At 43.9% G+C, this 17,384-nt stretch overlaps 1 protein-coding gene across 4 annotated transcripts in view; it reads left to right on the top strand.

The window, feature by feature from the left end:
- The first annotated feature begins 349 nt into the window (after positions 1-349).
- Positions 350-17,384, top strand: part of Dscam (DS cell adhesion molecule) — a 559,889-nt gene continuing 542,854 nt past the window's right edge. For 3 of the 4 annotated variants that reach the window (XM_076943216.1, XM_076943218.1, XM_076943219.1), the window contains exon 1: positions 353-468. In XM_076943216.1, coding sequence (XP_076799331.1) covers positions 426-468 — 43 coding nt within the window. In that variant the 5' untranslated portion in view covers positions 353-425. Of the gene's footprint in view, positions 469-17,384 lie in introns of all 4 variants that reach the window. The other variant, XM_076943217.1, reaches the window with a different exon arrangement.

Genomic DNA, 17,384 nt, shown 5'->3' with positions numbered 1-17,384 from the left:
CCGAGGCCGCCGCAGCAGGATGAGCCTGGCCGCGCGCCTGCTGCCTGGCTGCGGAGGGTGAGGCCGGCGCCCCGGAGGCCGCCGCCTGGCCGCGCTGCGCATCGGGGGGCGCCCGGCATGAGCTCGCGCCCGCGGCTGCGGCTGTGCGCCCGCGCCTGGCTGCCCGCGGCCCGCTGAGCCGAGCCGAGCGCACGGCGCACCTGGGCTGTGTCCGCGGCGCGGGGCGCGGCGCCCGGGAGCAGGTGTGCGGGGGCGCAGCAAGCGGGGAGCGCGGCTGGGCGACTGGGCGGCCCCCGGGCAGGTGGCGGGCGGCGAGCGAAGCCGGGCCGGGCGCGGCGGAGCGCAGCGCAGCGCGGGGGGCGAGGCCGGCGCGTGGCTCGCTCGCTGGCTCGCTGGCTCGCGGGAGGCCGGGCAGCAGCAGGGGCATGTGGATACTGGCTCTCTCCTTGTTCCAGAGCTTCGCGAATGGTGAGCCTTGCGGTCTGCGCTGATTCCTGTCTGGGAAGGGGCCCGGGGGATGGGTGCGGTGTAGGGGGTTGGATGCATGGGTGAAGTCTTTCCCCTTTCCTTCCCTATCCGGGTTGGAATGTTCATGCATGCGTTTATTTATTTATTTAAAAAAATATATTTGCATTGCTTTGGAGAGGTTAGGTGTACTGAGAGGAGGCCGGGGAGGCATCGCTCTGTAATCGCTGGAAGCAACCTACCTACCTAGCTAGCCAAGTGCCTGCTCAAAGCCCAACTCCAGAGCTAGACAGCTACCTCATCAGAGCCAGGCAGGTTTGGGGAAAAGAGAGGGAATGATCATCGCCACTTTGAATATCACAACCAGAAAAGGACATGGCGTTAGGAGCGCAAGCAGGTGCAGGGGTCAATTAAGACAGTAGCCCTCAGGTTCTGCACTTTTGAGCCTTAAAGCCTCCGCTTTAATTCTGCTACAGTTCATCCTTGAAGGTTGTGGGAAAGATGCGTCTGTCTGCAAACCACCCCCCCCCGCCCCCGTCCCCTGGACACTACATGTTCCTCGCAGTAGTGTATGTAAAAATATGCACTGCTAGGCATTACATCATCTGTAATGTTGACAAATTTTTTAAAAAATCACCTGTATACTTGTAAAAGTGAAATTGGTGAATGTTGTACATGGTATTTCCCCCTCATGTGCAGCTCAGTATTGCCTATTGAAATGGCTTTCTTCCTGATATTTAGAATCTATTGCTTTTGATGGAGTCAGACCCAATTAGTAAGTGTGTCTGCACCTTTAGACTGCCTGTCACAGCGTAAATATGAACTTACATGTATGAATGGCTTTCTCTCATGTGGTAAAGAGAGGGAACTGTCATCATTTGGTATCACTTGGAAACATCCAGGGAGGGCTTCAATATCCATCTCAAATGTGGAACATCTGCATAAAACGTATAACCTGCTGACAGTTAGAATTAAAGCAGAGAGAGAGAGAGAGAGAGAGAGAGAGAGAGAGAGAGAGAGAGAGAGAGAATGTGAATATGAGAGAATGAGAATGGATATATCTGGTCTTTATAAGAAAACAGGAGAGGGAGAAGCCAAAGAGAGGTTGTTAAGATTTTTCTGGAAGATACCCAGGGAAGCTGTAAGCACTGGCTGTATTTTCTTTGCAGACTTAGAGAACAGCTAACCCACAGCCAAAGGAAGGACATGATGTTTCCCAGGCTTAAAAAAAAATGACTAAGAAAAGATGGAGCCAAATGAAGAAGGTGCCCCCAAATTCACACAAAATGGTCCTTTGCTCTGTAATATAATCGAAAGCAAAGTGACAGGAGTTTTCCTCTTGAGATTTCCTCTCAGGGGGAAAAATTTCAACAAGTTCTGACAAGACACCCCCTCTCCCCAGAGGGTACTAACCCTGGTCTGCCTCCTCCAGGAATTCACCTAGGGGGGCCATTTATGCTTCTGAGGATGCAATCAAGTCTTGAGAGCAGCCCCTGCTGCTTGATGCTTTAATGGGAAAGCACAGAAAAGGCCCAGATGTTCACAGATGTGTTCCAAAGCCACTACGCCCTGTCTTTCCTGTCAGGATGACATATCTGGACTCCTGGCAAAGGCCTGAGCTATTGAATGAAGGGAGATTTCCACTCTGGGGAGAAATAGGTAATTCAGGATGGTAAGCCAGGCTGTTCTGGTTGTCATCCAACCAGCATCTATTTTTCAGTGTGAGATATATATGCTGAGCATGGTACAGAAGAAATTATGATACTCTCTGATACAGAGATGCTATAAATGTCTATGATTTATTTAAATCAGCATTTCATAACTAAAAAAATACTATATAAAGAATTCTATGCAGTGTTCAAATGAAGTGAAATCTACCACATGGAAAATATATGCAAAGACTGCTCATGTGCACCTGGGTGAAGTCGTGTAAGAATTATTTGCAAGACTTTTAACATCTGTTGAGGGAATCAGTTATTGTTGCTGTAAAATGCATAGGCAAGTTGCTCTGACCCCATCAGTTGAAGGCCAGGGAGCCGCCTTATATAAAAATGGCCCTTCCTCTATATGAGCAAGCATGAAGAAAAGGCCTGACTCCAGAGGTTTGGGCTTTTACATTGGTGTGTGTGTGTGTGTGTGTGTGTGTGTGTGTGTATAGGGAGGCAACACAGATTTTTGAATTTTCCAGAGATGATGTTCAAGTCATACTATGCAAAATATCATAAATATATACATGTCAAAATAAGAACCTGATTTAAAATTTTGCCTTTGTCAAGAATATATTTCAAAAATATGAAACTAAATACTACCTACCTAATATGAATGGAGTCTTTTTTTATTTTTTTTTTGGTCAGCAATATTTTGGTAGGCAATATTTTGGCCTATCTTCATTTTGAAAAAATACCTAAATGTGTGGTAAGGACCACACGGGTTGCTAGGCCTCAAACACTAAAATGTCTATTACAGCCATTTTTCTTCTTCATTTGTAAAATATTATGCAGTTGAATATTTGGGGGAGGGGGTAAGAAGCAGAAATGTCCGGTCTGTGTTTCAGACACTCTGTCTTCACCTGAGCAGTAGAAAGCAATTAATGAAGGGCATGTTTGCTTCTTAAAGCACCCTTGCTGGACAGGCTACAGAGACTATTTGGGGGCAAAGACCAGAAGCAAGAAAGCAGTCCCTGCATGGGTTAAAAGCTTGTGAGTGACCTCACCTGAGAAGGTGCAGGGAGCCTGAGAGGTAGCTGATGTTACCTCTGACACCCTGGAAATATTCACAGGACAGCTTTTAGGGGCACATCTGTGTGCAGACACATGTAGCTGCATGTATGCTCGGCATACACCCCATGCTGCAGCAATTTTCTGTACAGGGTCTCTTGATTTTAACCCCAGTGAGTGCTTTCTAGTGTAACATTCTTGACAAAAGCAGAGATGGGCTCCAAACAGGCAGAATGGGGGACAGTATGCAGGCTTGTATAGTCTGTATGATTGCTATATCCTGGTGCTGGTTTTACACACACCCTTGACATTGACTTTTTTTTTTTTTTTTTTTTTTTTTTTTTTTTTTTGCCATGAAATCTTGAGCTTCACTGCATTGTGCTCTCAGGCTCTCGGAGCCTAGTTAGCTGTGGTAGAAAAGAGTGGAGTGACAGTGGAGAGAAGCTTATCAAGGACAAGCTGGGTGTGCAGCACCTTTGGGACTCGCAGATCACATGACAGGGCATTACAGACCTGACGCCTGGTATTTTATTCAGTCACAGAAGCAGATTTTTTATAAATACTGGTGCATCTTGAGGACTTTTCAAAGTGGTGTTTAAATTTTAGTTTCCTCAGAAATGTATATGCAAAAAAATTTATTCTCTCTCCTTCATATTTATAGAGCAGAAGGAGATTATTTCTGATAATTTCAGAGTTCATCTAAAATTTCTAGGCCTTTGCACAGGAGCTGCATGCCCCTATAAGATGCCCTCTGTAGGCAAACAAAATGCCAGGCAGACCTTTAACAAATGCCAGCCAATCTACCTCCTCTCCTTCACTATCCTTCTAGCCACTTGGGTGTCACCAAGGGTCCCCTGCTGCCTGGGAGAATCAGCAAGTCACGGGGTATACCCTGCACTATACATACAGCTGAGGATGAAATTTTGCCTAAATAAATAAATAAATAAATAAATAAATAAATCTTCCCATTTAAATCTCCGAGACCTGAATGTCCACATAGCTGGCAAAATATTTTGTCATGGATGCGTCTGGAGTAAACAAGGAAGGTGGCCAAGACTCAGCAGGAGTCAGCTTAGTGCCATAGGAACTTGATGTAAAGGGGGAGGACCTCTCTTAAAGATCTCTGAATACTGTGGGAAATGGGAGTGTATGTCTTTTGTTGTTTTAAAATAAAAGTAATGGCTTTCCCCATTTCCTATATTTACAAAATCTTGATTATGAATATGGTTAAGCATAACTAACATGGCAGTAGGTAAGACACTGGGGATGTTTTAGAACGAACCTTTCCATTCATCTGGCTTTTTAGTGAGGCTCACCTAAACTAGGTAGGTGCCCCAGGGCTGCCCATGCATACAATGAGCATTTTCTTGGCTTTGGCACTCAAGTGCATGCTGGACCTAGGTGACAGGCACTGTCAGTCTGGGAGACACTGAGTTGCTGCTACCTGCATGTCAATTGTGTCCCCGCCATAGGACACTAGTGGGCGGTAAACCTCGCCAGACTCCTGCAGCAAGCTCTCAACAGAGCAGGCAAACCTCGGCCTCTGAGGACGCTCCACACACTTGTGTAGGGCTTTCCTGAGAAGCCGCCTCCCCAGTGTCCCTCAAGTTCATTGCACCCAGATTCTATGGCTCAGGAGGTGGAGGTTTACACACAGCGATTATGTTCAGGGTTTGGCAGGTCAGGGACGGTCTGCAGCCTTTGCTTTCACTTGTACAAAGAAGGACACAGCTTGCAGCAATGTCTCCAATCCCAGAAGATTCACAGAGGGAAGGGTGGTGTCAGGAGCCCACAGTCCACAGAGAGGTGCATTGGTTCCTCCCTTGCACACTACCCAGGGAGCCCAGGGGTGGTGTGTGCATCTTGGAGGGGGCAGCGCCTTGCCTGATTGGCTGACCTTCCAATGTCATTCCAGGAGCCGCGGGGCCTCTCCTCTGCCGCTGGTGACAGGGGCTATGCTGGCGTGCTGCTTGTCCGCAGTCCGTCAATCTCCTGCAGCTGTGGCTGCAAGGCTCTGGGGGCCTAGAGCCGCACCCCCACCCCCACGCCAGGCAAATTGGGCAGCACCTGTTCCTCTGAACCAGCCTTAACTCTTCATGTTCTGAGGATCTAGGTGCAGAAATTCTTAGCTCACCTCTGTCTGTCCTCTCACCCCAACCCCCACCTCAACTATATTCACATTTCCTAATGTTTTAAAAACGTAAGCTAATTGAAAGTTGTATTTCCTTTGCTAAACGCTTGGCGAGAATGAAGATTCCAGCAGCCCTGTGGTGTGTGCACGCTGCTATGAATTCTGAAGGGGAGCATCAGAGTGCCTTCTGCAGGCAGCAAGGCTCTCCACCTGGGCTGCAGTAAAGAAGAGCCAATGGAAAGGGCAGATCCCTGATGTTAGTTCAAAGGCCAGACAGCTTCTGCCCAGATGCTCAGAGGGCTGGGTTCAGCCTCCATTATCCTTCCTAAAGCCTTGTGCTCTGATGGCTTCAGGGAAATCTATAACTTGTCAATTTGAGGGTTACCTGAGAAGTGACCCAGTCTCAATAGATGCTACAATGCACGGGCTGAGATGTCCACTGTGCCTAAGTGTGTCCTTTGCACAAAGCAGAGCATGTGAAAGTCTGGGTGGAAATGAATGATGGAGAGAGTTAAGTGAGGCATAGCCTTCCACCCCATTCAAGCCTTTCCTCTCTCCTCTTTCTAACTTCTTTCTAGCTTCCTTCCTACCCTGGGTTCTTCACCCAGTTTGCTCTCTTCCCTCCAACCTCTGCCTCAGCTGCATAAAGAGGGTGGGTGAGCAGCTGGCAGCTTCCCTCAGCCTGCCTCTGCTTTCTGACAGGCAGCTGGCCTCTGGCGGGAGAAGCGTTTGTGCTCTACAAATGACTGTGGGGTGTGCTGTCTTACAAAAGTGACTCACATGTAGAATGTGGTAGGGCTTCCTCTTGGAGACACAGCCTGCTTTGATATCCCCAGGTACCTTTCTTAGGGGTACAGTGGGGTTGGTGTCTCAACAGTAACTTTACCTAGGCCTGGGGACCCTTGTTCTCCATTGACAAGATTTGGAGTCTCCCTGTCTATTCTGGACTCTAGAAAGAAACAGCAACCTGACACTCAAGCTTCATAGCAACTCCTGAGAATAAAAAAACAAAAATAAAACTCAAGACTTTAAGTTTTAAAGCCTTAATCATGTCTATAAAGACATGTTCTTATTTTCCTAACTCTCAAATGTCTACAGGTCTCTTGTCGATATCTTATTTTGTAACAGAATTGAATATAAAGTTGGTATTTCATCAGAGTAACATGGAAAGATTATATTTTAATTGTTGTTTAAAACCCCAGTGTTACATATAAGGATCTAATGTTTTAAAGCTTACAGCCTACTTTTTTTGATATTTGGAGATCAGCATTTATTCTGTGTTGATCAACATGGGTGATTAACTCACTTAGATTATGTAAATATATAAATATTAAAGCCACTTAATAGAGAAAGGATGGATCCAGCTGAATAGGTGTCTGACGAGATAAGAGGTGACAGAGGGAGATGGAGTGACAGGGATTGATGAATCTTGCCTACATCCCAATTTAAGTATTTTTTTTCCTTCAGAAGACAGTGAGTAAGATTTAAGAGTGAGCAAGCAGTCCTATTTATAGAAAGCCAGTTTGAAATACAGGGGCAAAGAACCTGAAAGAAAGATATGGAAACTAAAGGATTGCCTCCACGCTAAATGAGGGCTTTCCCTGTGTTCTTGGCTCCATACAGAACTTTGTCAAAGAGACAAAGCAAATCACCCTTATGAAAATATTTAGAAGCTGTGTCTGACTCTACAGAATATTCTGGAAGTTCAGTCTGTGTTACATTGTCCCTAGGCTTGAGAAGAGACTCAAGTGAGTATGAACAGGAGCCTGGAGGCTCAGGGACAATATTGTCTCTGTGGTGCTGCCACTAATATTTATGCCACAATAAGCATGGTCTCCCCTAGAGACTCCACAGCAGAACACCACAGGGATGGAATCAACACACACTTTCAGAGAACAGCAATTACAGAGAGAGAGAGAGAGAGAGAGAGAGAGAGAGAGAGAGAGAGAGAAGGGTTTACACTGAGGATCTTGTTATTGTCACAGGGTCTTCCTTGCTAACCTGTTATTAAATTCTGGAGATTTAAATTGATATACACACACTTCTAATTGGTCAGACCCGATAGGGCAGGAGACACATCTACAGGCCATGTGATTGACATAAATGTTATCGGGCAAGGGGACAGGAACACACCTCTTAGATACAAGAGTCCATTTTTTATTTTATATTCCATACATGATTATTTTCCCTTCTGTGTCCAGCTTATTTCACTAAGCATACTGTCTTCTAAGTCCCTTAAGTATGTCTAAGTTAATTATATATATATATATATATATATATATATATAAACAAAAATATGGGGTTGGGGAGATGGTTGCCAGTATAACCCTCATTTGCAAGCATGAGGTCCTGAGTTCAATTGAAAATGCTAGGTGCAGGGATACACACTTGTAATTGATGAGTTCCATGCTCAAAGGAGGTGGATGCATTCCCAAAAGTGATGCCTAAGGTTGTCCTTTGTCCTCTGGCACCTACTCAAGCATGCATGCACACGCACACATGCACTGTAACCTGGTAACTTTACAGAGATTGTTCTCCCCAGACTGTGAAGAACACTTATTGGAGAGGCAGGAGAAGCTGGGTGATCACTGATTTGACTCCTGCTACCCTTGAGTCTTTTAATATTAATGGAGAAACAGAAAACAGCATTTATCCTGATTTTGTGCACAATGTAAACCATTCATTTGTGTTCCTTGCCATTTAGTCATCAGTATGTCAGATCTCTGAACTCTTCCACACTAGATGCTTCTGCAAAGGAACAACATGGTGCTGTCACTCCCATTGATCACCCATGGGTCGTCATGATGGTCAGGTTTAACCTGGGGTTGCATCCGGTGTGGATGGCTCACAACAGTGAGGTGGACTCCTTTAGTGGTGGAGACTTGTGCCTTTGATTCCTGCTTGTGTTGAGTGCCTGAAGCTTTGATTCTTTGCGGGGGCTCTGTGTGGACTGTGCTACTATGGGAAAATGTCTCTGATTTTATTCTAACACAGAGGCAGGTACAGATGGAGGTGAGGGTCCCCTGCCTCCTGTGAACAGAGCCTACTCCTCTGGCAATATTGTGGAGACTGCACATTAAGGAAACATATTTCTCCTGAGGAAACTCCAGATTCGTTTCTTTTCTCCATACTCATCCTGCTGTGGTGTGAGTTGATCTAGGGTTCCCCTAGGATGCTGAAAACCCCAAATCCCAGGCTGCTTAATTACAGTGTTTATTTCTTAATATCAGATGCAGAACATTTTCTAAAAAGTGATGTGTAGAAGCTGGGCTACATGTAACAATGCTGTGATATTTGATTTTTGAGAATTCAGGAAGGAACTGGAGACCCAACAACTGGGGATGCTGGCAAGTAGGCAGCTGTATAGTATGCAAAAGATGCTCCTTTTCCAGGTCTAACCTCTTACTGGGTCCACTCTTGTAAATTTAATCCATCTATTTCCTTGCTAATGAAAAGGAAATGCCTAAAATGTGGGTACTGGTTAGTTTTGTCAACTTGACACAATCTAGAATCACATAGAAGAGAGTCTCAATGAGGACTGTCTACATGGAGTTGCCCTGTGGGCATGTCTGAAGGAGATTGTCTTGATTATGTTAGTTAATGTGGGGACTCTGAGCCCTGTGTGAACATTCCCAAAGTTGGGTCTTGAACTGAGAGTTGAGAAGGTGAGGTGAGCTTACTGCATGCTATCTCTGCTCTGGATTGTGGATGTGAGTAGTTGGCTCACATTCCTGCCATGATCTCTCAGAAATGGTGGACTGTAATCCAGAATGGTAAACTGAATAAAAACCTCTTCTCTCTTTTAAAGAAAGACTTATTTTTACTTTATGTGTATGAGTATTTGCATGCACACCATTCACATGGTGTCCATGGATACCAGGTCACATACATTCCTTGCTATAGAGCTATCAACAGTTGTGAGCTGCTTTGTGGGTGCTCTCTGCAAGAGCAGCCAGTGCTCTTAACTGCTGAGCCACCTCTCTAGCCCAACTCTTTCTCTTTTAAGGTTGTTGTAAAGGCATTTTATCACAACAATAGGAAGTGAGACTAGAGTGCCATTGCTAGTCCCAGCAAAGAAACACATTCATTTACTTCTTTGTCTAGTGAAAGGGAAGTACCAAAGACACAAAGTGCTTTCAAAGGTCTGAGACTCTACTTCCACAGGGTGGTTAAATTGGTAGTCTGTCTGGTACCTTGACAGGACAGCAGGCCTTGAGTGATATGGGAAGTTACATAAGTACATGTATGATAGTGCAAAACCAATAGCTTCTAACTTCATTGGCTACTGTTTAGAGTAAGCTTGATTCAAAATCTGTGGAATAATTTGGGGAGAAAAATACTGACCTAGAGATGATCTTGACATTGGTTTAGGTACTATGCTTTGCTTGGGGATTGGTTCATTTGTCCTCTGGGATCTCAGAGCACAGCCATAACCCTATTGGTATGCATGGTCACAAGAAGTCCCACATCCTCTCCCTCCACCCCAAATACCTATGTCATTCCATACTCAAGGGTGGGAGGGCTAGGCTAGAATGATCTATAGGCTTTAGTAGTATAAGATGATCAGAGAAAATGGAAGTAGAAGTTGAGAGGAATAACCAGCAATGGAGAAAGAGGCTATGGAGAAAGAGACTAATATATTAGGCCCATAGCTGCAAACCTGTCTGTCCCCTTTGTCAGGCAAGAGGACTGTGGAAGAGGAGGAACAATAAACAATAGTCTGCACTCACCTTCAGCTAGACATTAGTGAATGTCTCCTACTCTGGATTTCCCAGGTAAGGCCCAGGTTACCTGTGTAAGTCGGCCAGGGAGAGGGGAGAAGACAGAAGGTTTACTATGAGATTTTCCTGGTATAGAGACTTCCTTGTGACTCTTAGTTCTAGAAGTCTATAAGTTGGAAAGACCCCAATGTTTCTGCTTTTGATCAGCACTTTGTTGTTTTTACCCACACTTGGGGGGACACCTCAAATTATAGATGATATAGTTTCTTATATAGTGGCCAAGTTTCTTCACCAGAGAGTCTGATTCTGTCAACTAGGGAATGTATGACTTTGGATGTTTTGATCTAAGTGGCTTATTGCATACCTTTGCTCAAATATGTGCTAGAGAAGAGTCTCTGATTGAGGTGGGGATAACAAATATTGGCTAGGAAGTTATCCAAGTAGTTTCTAGTGCGCTGCAATGCACTGGTATGCAGCTTGGCATGTGGTAATGATTTACTAGATCACTGTGTGATGTACGTGGAGGGTTAGGACTTCATCAGCTCTACAGCGATATGAGCAGGTGGTGGGAAAGACTCAAAGTAAGTGTGATCCCTCTAGAATCACTTCTGATGTAGAGTACAGAAGCTTGAGAATTGTTGTACATGTGTCTATCACTGTATACTACCTGTCCATTATCTATCACTGATCTATTACATATCAACTGTCAATCATCTATCATCTGTTATCAATCATCTGCCCATTCATATTTCTGTCTGTCATTGTCTATCATTGATTTATTATCTAGCTGCCTATCATTTATCCATTATGTTATTGATCTATTTATCTGTCTAGTCATCTATCATATCCTTCTATCATTTATCTTTATATCATTGTCTATCATCTAGCTTTTGACTATCATCTATCTATCTATCTATCATCATCCACCATATATCATATATCTACCTATTATTTATCTGTCATCTGTCTTCTATACCTACTTATCATCTATTCATCTGTCATTTTTTGGTCATTGTCTATCATTTATCTACCACCTATTTTTTTATTTATCATTCATCTATTATCTACCAATCATCTTTCTGCTGGCATATCTATCATCTATCTATCACCTATCTATCAACCATCTATCCATCCATTCATCTGTCTTCTCTACCTGTCCCTTATCTATGGATTGATCAATCCCTTTGATCTATACAATTCTTTCTCTGGTATATTCGGTGCTTTGTTTTACCACTGGCAGAAGCTTTGCTGATGGGCTTGACCCAGCTCTATTACCCTGACTCATTTTTTATTAGCGTCTGGAAGCCCAGCAGAGAAGCTCCTTGGAGCCTAAAGATAGCCACAGCTTTTTGGTTTCTAGGCAAGAGATTGACAGTAGGAGGCCTTTTAGGTTGCCATGTTGAACAAGCTAGAAGATGAGTCAGACTGGAAGAGTCCAGGCAGGGAAATGGATGTACTTGTAGTTAGAGATGATGCTTCTAGGCTGCCCTAGGAATGTTGCACATCCCTGCAGCCCAGTGTCTGTGCACAAGCTCATTACAAAGCAAGATAGCAAAGACTTGGGGTCATTTTTGCTATTGAAATTTCTTGGTGTCTACTTCCTTCTTATAGATGAGTGGCCAAATTAACTGTGTCCACTGTCCAATGCATGAACCATCTGCTGTGTTGTCAGAGAAGAGAAAACAGCACATGAGGGGACTCTTGCCAGTCACTGTATACCTTTCCACACATATGATAAAATTGAGGGTATTGACTGGTGGTGGAATTATCTTTCTAAAATACTGTGTCCTTGATTTTTTAAAACTAAAATAGACTCAAATATGTGCTGGAGAAACGCCTAAATTCAGAACCTTTAAAAATACTTTTTTTTTTTGTCCTGAGATCTTATTTTAGATATTATTAAAAATAACCTTTCTCTTCTTGGCATTTTAAAGAGTTTTATGTTCTAATCCATTGGCCATTTTATTGTGAGTCACGGCAGAAATGACCCTTCAGGGCAGCTGTTGCTAGCTGGAGCTTCAGAGGACTGGACAAAAGGCTTTGTGAGCTGAAGACTCCTCATTTCTGCTTACTCATCACTGTGAGAGTCAGCCTGGTTCTCTGCAACAATAGGCACGTGAATCTCCGCGTCTTTAATTTTTTTTAAATAGAAAAGATCATGTTCAGGAGTCTAGAGCTCTGAGGGAATTCTCGGGAGAAGATGCTGTTTAAAACAGCACCGGTCCTCTCCACTTGGGAGCTTTGAAGCATGCATGGCGCAGCACACAGTGTTCTCTTTGGGAGTTCCTAGTCCTGTGGGTCAGCCCTTCTCATCTCTCCTTCACTAAAGGGAATACATATCTCCATCGCCAGCCTTGATAACCTGTGAGAGATCCAGGAGTAATTGTAAACAGGGAGACACTTTTTTTGAAAGAATATAAAGATGAGATACTCAATGACACAGGTTAGAAGAAGTCAACCTCAAGCCATGGAAAATGCTTCTTTCATAGTTTACTGAGAGTCCAGTGGTCCTTCCTGGGGCTTCTACCACCTTTCATTGTGAATGAATGTTCCTAGTACCCATCCCACCAGTAGAAGACAGGGCACTGGAGGTGTGTGACCCCATGACACATCTGTTAGAAGGGAGAACCATGTATGTACAAGTTACAGAGACTGTCTCCATGTACAGCCCACCTCCACCTTTACTTTCTCTCTCCTTCCTTGAGCAATGAGAGAAAACCATGAGAGCTTCCTTGTACAAGAGGAGAGTGGTAAGAAAATGGTGATGTTTCCTCAGGAGCCCGGAGGCCTTTGCAGACTCCATGCTTGTCTAAATTCAGGGTGATCTGTTCCCCTAGAGGGAAGTGGAGACATGAATGCCCTCTCTCACTAGCTAGGGTCCTACCACTGTCTAAGAGCAATGTGTCATGATCCTTCAGCCTGTGCAATACACTCATGTGCTCCTAGAAGACTGATCTGCCTCCATCTGCAAGAGGGCAAGGGGGAATGGCATGGAATGATCTAGTTTTTCTGAAGTACAGACCATGAGTACTTCCAGTTATTATGGAGCTTCAGAAAGACCCATAATATAAAGTGGACTTCAAAAGCCAGGCAGCTCTTATTCTGGGTTCCTTGTTTTGGGGCAGGTGGCAGTAAGTAAGCAGAACATTCATTCTCATGACTTGGTTATTTTAAAGGAAAGTTTGCTCTTATGTTCTTGCTTTTAGTTTCATCCCAAGGCCTTCCCCAATGGTAGTTTTGTACCTATGGGGATATTGGAAATGCTTGGTTTTCACAGGTCTGTATGGGCACAGGGAAGTTGATATGGAAAGGTGGAAAGCTGAGATACTGCTCATCATCCCATGATATTCAGGATGTCCCCAAGAACAAAGGATGATCTTGTCCAAATTACTATTAGGGCCAGAACTGAAGCCATGCACATTAGCTAGAGTCTTGCTACAATAACATAATTATTTATTTAACATGAGGCAGCATCTCATCTGCACCATACTTGCTTAGAGTTCACTGTGTAAGGAGGGTGACCTTGAGTTCCTGATCCTCCTGTCTTCACTTCCTGCCAGATACGCTTTCTATGTCTGTTTCATGTTTGGCCCCCTAGTTTTATGTCATGACTATTGAGTTCTAGAATAATCTTGGAAGGAGAAAGGAAGGTATTCTCAATAAAATCTCAGCTGTAATTTCTCAACTACTGAAATCATAGCTCATGTGGTCTGTATCCATTACCTATTGGTTACTATCATTTAATAATTAGAAATAAACTAAATTCATGTTCTTCTTTACATCATTAAGGACAGGGATCCTGGAGGTATCCCTGGGTTCTGCCAGCCATTTCTTTCCCTCAAGTGACTATGCTAATTTGTGTTTGATCAGATGATTAAATTAAAATTGATTAACCCTGTGTGCTAACCATTCAGAATGCATTTTCCTTCATCTGGCTACCTTGTGTCTAGAGTGCCCAGTTCTGCCTGCTTGGTGCAGGCCTGCCCTTGCTGTGGACGCTGGATTTGTGTTTTCAAAGCTCCATGAATCTTGTGACCTGGTAATCAGGGCAGGATATTAATGTCATCTGGTTGCTCAGGCAGAGGCCAGCGTGGAGAAGCCTCCAGAAACAAGTAAACCCTGAATGGAAAGTATTAATTACTTGGAGACAGTCAAAGTGGAATGTGCTAGAAGCAAAAGCAACTGCACTCAGTGGGAGTTGCATGGTGCATGGTGTGTGCTGCAGTCATCACTCTGGATGAGTTTCCTTCCTTTGCTGCTGCTGTTACCTGGCATCTGCCTGTGTCTGTGGTGGCCCCAAGAAGGGTTTTCTCTGACATACTCCATCTTTTGGCTCTGCTTCTGTAACAATACAGCTTAAGGTGCTGGTGCTCTTACTAAGCTCATAAATTGGGTTTGTTTCTCCATGAGTTTATCATTGGGTGAGAGGGTGCTGAAGTTTGTGAAGGTAAAATGCATAAGGAAATGGAAAATGCTTAGGAAACGGGGAGGAAACAGATGGCAAGAGGTTTTATCTCCTTGTGTAGTTGGAAGAGTTTCATATTTTTCTTCATGCCCTACCCTACAACTCTCCTTCTGCCCCTGCTTAATGTGAGTGTAGGGAAGCAGTCTGACTACCATGGATGTGTTTGCAATACCAAGAGGGTTGTCTTTGTTATTTTCCCTATCAAAGTGTAAATGTGCTTTGGTCTGACTGACATTATGCTGTCTTTCATTTCAGAGTAGACACTGACTATCCTTGAGGTTGCTTACATTATTGTGAGATTCACTGGGTACCAGAATCTATGAGCTAGTGAAAGTACATGAAGAATATATCTGGGTAGTGCTGGAGAGATGGCTCAGTCAATAAAACATGTGCCTTCCCATGCAACCTTGAGGACCTGAGTTCAAATCCTTAGCATAGATATTTTTAAAAAGCTAGGTGTGGCAGGGTGCATCTGTAACCACAGTTCTGGGGACCTGGAGAGAGTGGATCTTGAATTGTGAATTCTGGGTTCTAGGAGAGACTCTTTCTCAAAAAATAAAGTGGAGAGTGATAGGAGACATCACCTGAAATGAACCTCTGGACTCTATAGACACTTATGCATAGACACACACACACACACACACACACACACACACGAAAATGTTTACACAAGCACCATATATGTGTGCTTGTGTATGTATATGCAGTCACATGTGTGTACACTCATAGTGTGTGTGTGTGTGTGAGAGAGAGAGATAGAGATAGAGACAGAGACAGAGGCAGACAGACAGACAGACAGACAGACAGACAGAGAAACGAGAGTACTGAGTACTCCTTGTTAATGAAAGTTATGAGATACCATTCATAGATATTAAAATCTCTTAACTTTTTTTGAAGAAAGATGTCTTGTAATTCTTCCTTACTCCCAAATGAAGGGATGAGAACATGAGGAGCCTCTGGTGAAAGTGTTTCAGTGACCATGACATCAGTTATGTCTGGCTCTGGCCACTCTGATAGTGATGGGGACAGCTGTCAGTAGCTGAGATTTACTGTCTATCACCAGAATGGAGGTGCTACTTTAAGGGTTTATGCAGAGTGTTTCCTAGGGTACCCAAAGCTGGGAGGTATGTGCTGCCATTAAATAGTAAAGCAGGTGGGATTACATAGGGGCTGACTATTGCAGAGTTGCCAAACAGCAAGGTGAGGGTCCTGCCTCCCAGTGTCTTCATTGTGAGACAGTCTTCTACATCAGTTTCACAGAGGGTGAAGCTGGATGTATGACATTAGATTCCAGCCCCAGGCCACTCATCAGTTGCTCCAGGGAGGCATTCAGAGCTCAGGTGATATATATGGTGTGCTAGGTAGTATGGCTTTTACTTTCTTCACAACAACTTTGTTTGACTCTTGAATCAAGCCACTTTGATTTCTTTACAGCTTTTATGCTGCAGATGGCTATGTGAAATTTGCTTTCAAGCTGAGCAATTAAAAGTCATGTTGAGCAAGTGAGATATTGACTTTGAACTCGTTATAAACATATGGAAATTTCATTTATTTTTCCTCATCACCCATTTACTTGTTTAAGTTTGGCAACTGAGTGGGGAGGTTAATGGACTTTCTATCCATGCTGTGGTGAAACACCTCACAGTTCTGTGTCCTGCGGAAGAGTGAGACTGGACAGGATTGAGATTTATATCACATCCATGCTATCTACCAGGGTCTTTCCAATGCCAACCTCAAAGTCTCTGTCTCTCTTTAAGTACTTTGCATTTCAGATGTTCTGAGCAAGACATCAATTTTCTCAATGCCAAAAATGTTAGAATCAAAACATTTAGTAAATTTTGAATCAGAGACCAAAATTAGACAGGGATGTATTTTTAGTGGTGGCTCATCAGAAGAAGGCACAGCTTGGTTTTTCTAAGACATGTCTGAGTCCTCCCACAGTGCCATTGTCTAAGTGTCTTAGTGAAGGATGTATAGAACACGTGTCTTGAAGAGTTTAGAAAACACCACCTAGGGATTCTTATGTATTCAGCTCAGATGGAAGGTCTCCTAATAAGAGTAATGTGTGCCTGTGTATATGTGCACAATTGTGCATGTGTGTGTGATCCACCAGTGATGCTTGTACCAACTTCCCCTGGGTGTTACCTTGTCTTAGCTGGTGATTTCAAGGTGGTAGAGTGTGGCTTTTGCTCTGGGTATCCTCTCAGTGTGATACACAATTTGTGGAGCTGGTTAGCACAGTGTTCCTATGGAAGTTGTGCTCTGCACCCAAACCCTTCACCTTGGTCTTCTTAGACATCTCATGTACTTTGGGTATCAGTCCCTAGAAGAGCCAAATAGCAGACAGCTTAAAGGGGACTTGATTTCCTTTCTGTCAGCTAAGTGATAAGAAAATTATTACTATGGTGACATCTATAGAGTCACTTTCTTATACAGTGTTGGGTGAACCTGTTTATCATAATTGGTAACTTTTGTCTGTGTCCTGGGGACTTTGCTAGTCTTGTTTTATCTTATAATTTATTGCAAAACAAGTTCTTGAGTGCTTGTTAGAGTTATCTTCATTTGACACCCAGAGGAAACCAAGACACTGAGGTGAAGTGATTATCCCAAAGCCACAGAGGCTGCAGCTGCCCGAGGCAGACATTGAGCCTGGGAGGTTTAATCCCAGAACCCAAGTTGTACCAAGTAACATTTGATACTTGTCAAGCAATTGACACTGGTTATGAAGCACACATACCATATCAAGTGGCAACGTTCACCCAGAGAACTGAAGATATCCTATGCCAGAAGCTGTGGGAGAGTGGATGCAAATATTCAGACATTGCTCTTGTGTTTCCTTTCCTTGGAGGGAAATGCTAGAAGAAAGTATGGTAATATGGGCATGA

This window comes from Arvicanthis niloticus, chromosome 12, assembly GCF_011762505.2.
Source record: "Arvicanthis niloticus isolate mArvNil1 chromosome 12, mArvNil1.pat.X, whole genome shotgun sequence".
NCBI classification, from domain to species: Eukaryota; Metazoa; Chordata; class Mammalia; order Rodentia; family Muridae; genus Arvicanthis; species Arvicanthis niloticus.
This window is presented reverse-complemented; position numbering and strand designations above follow the sequence as displayed.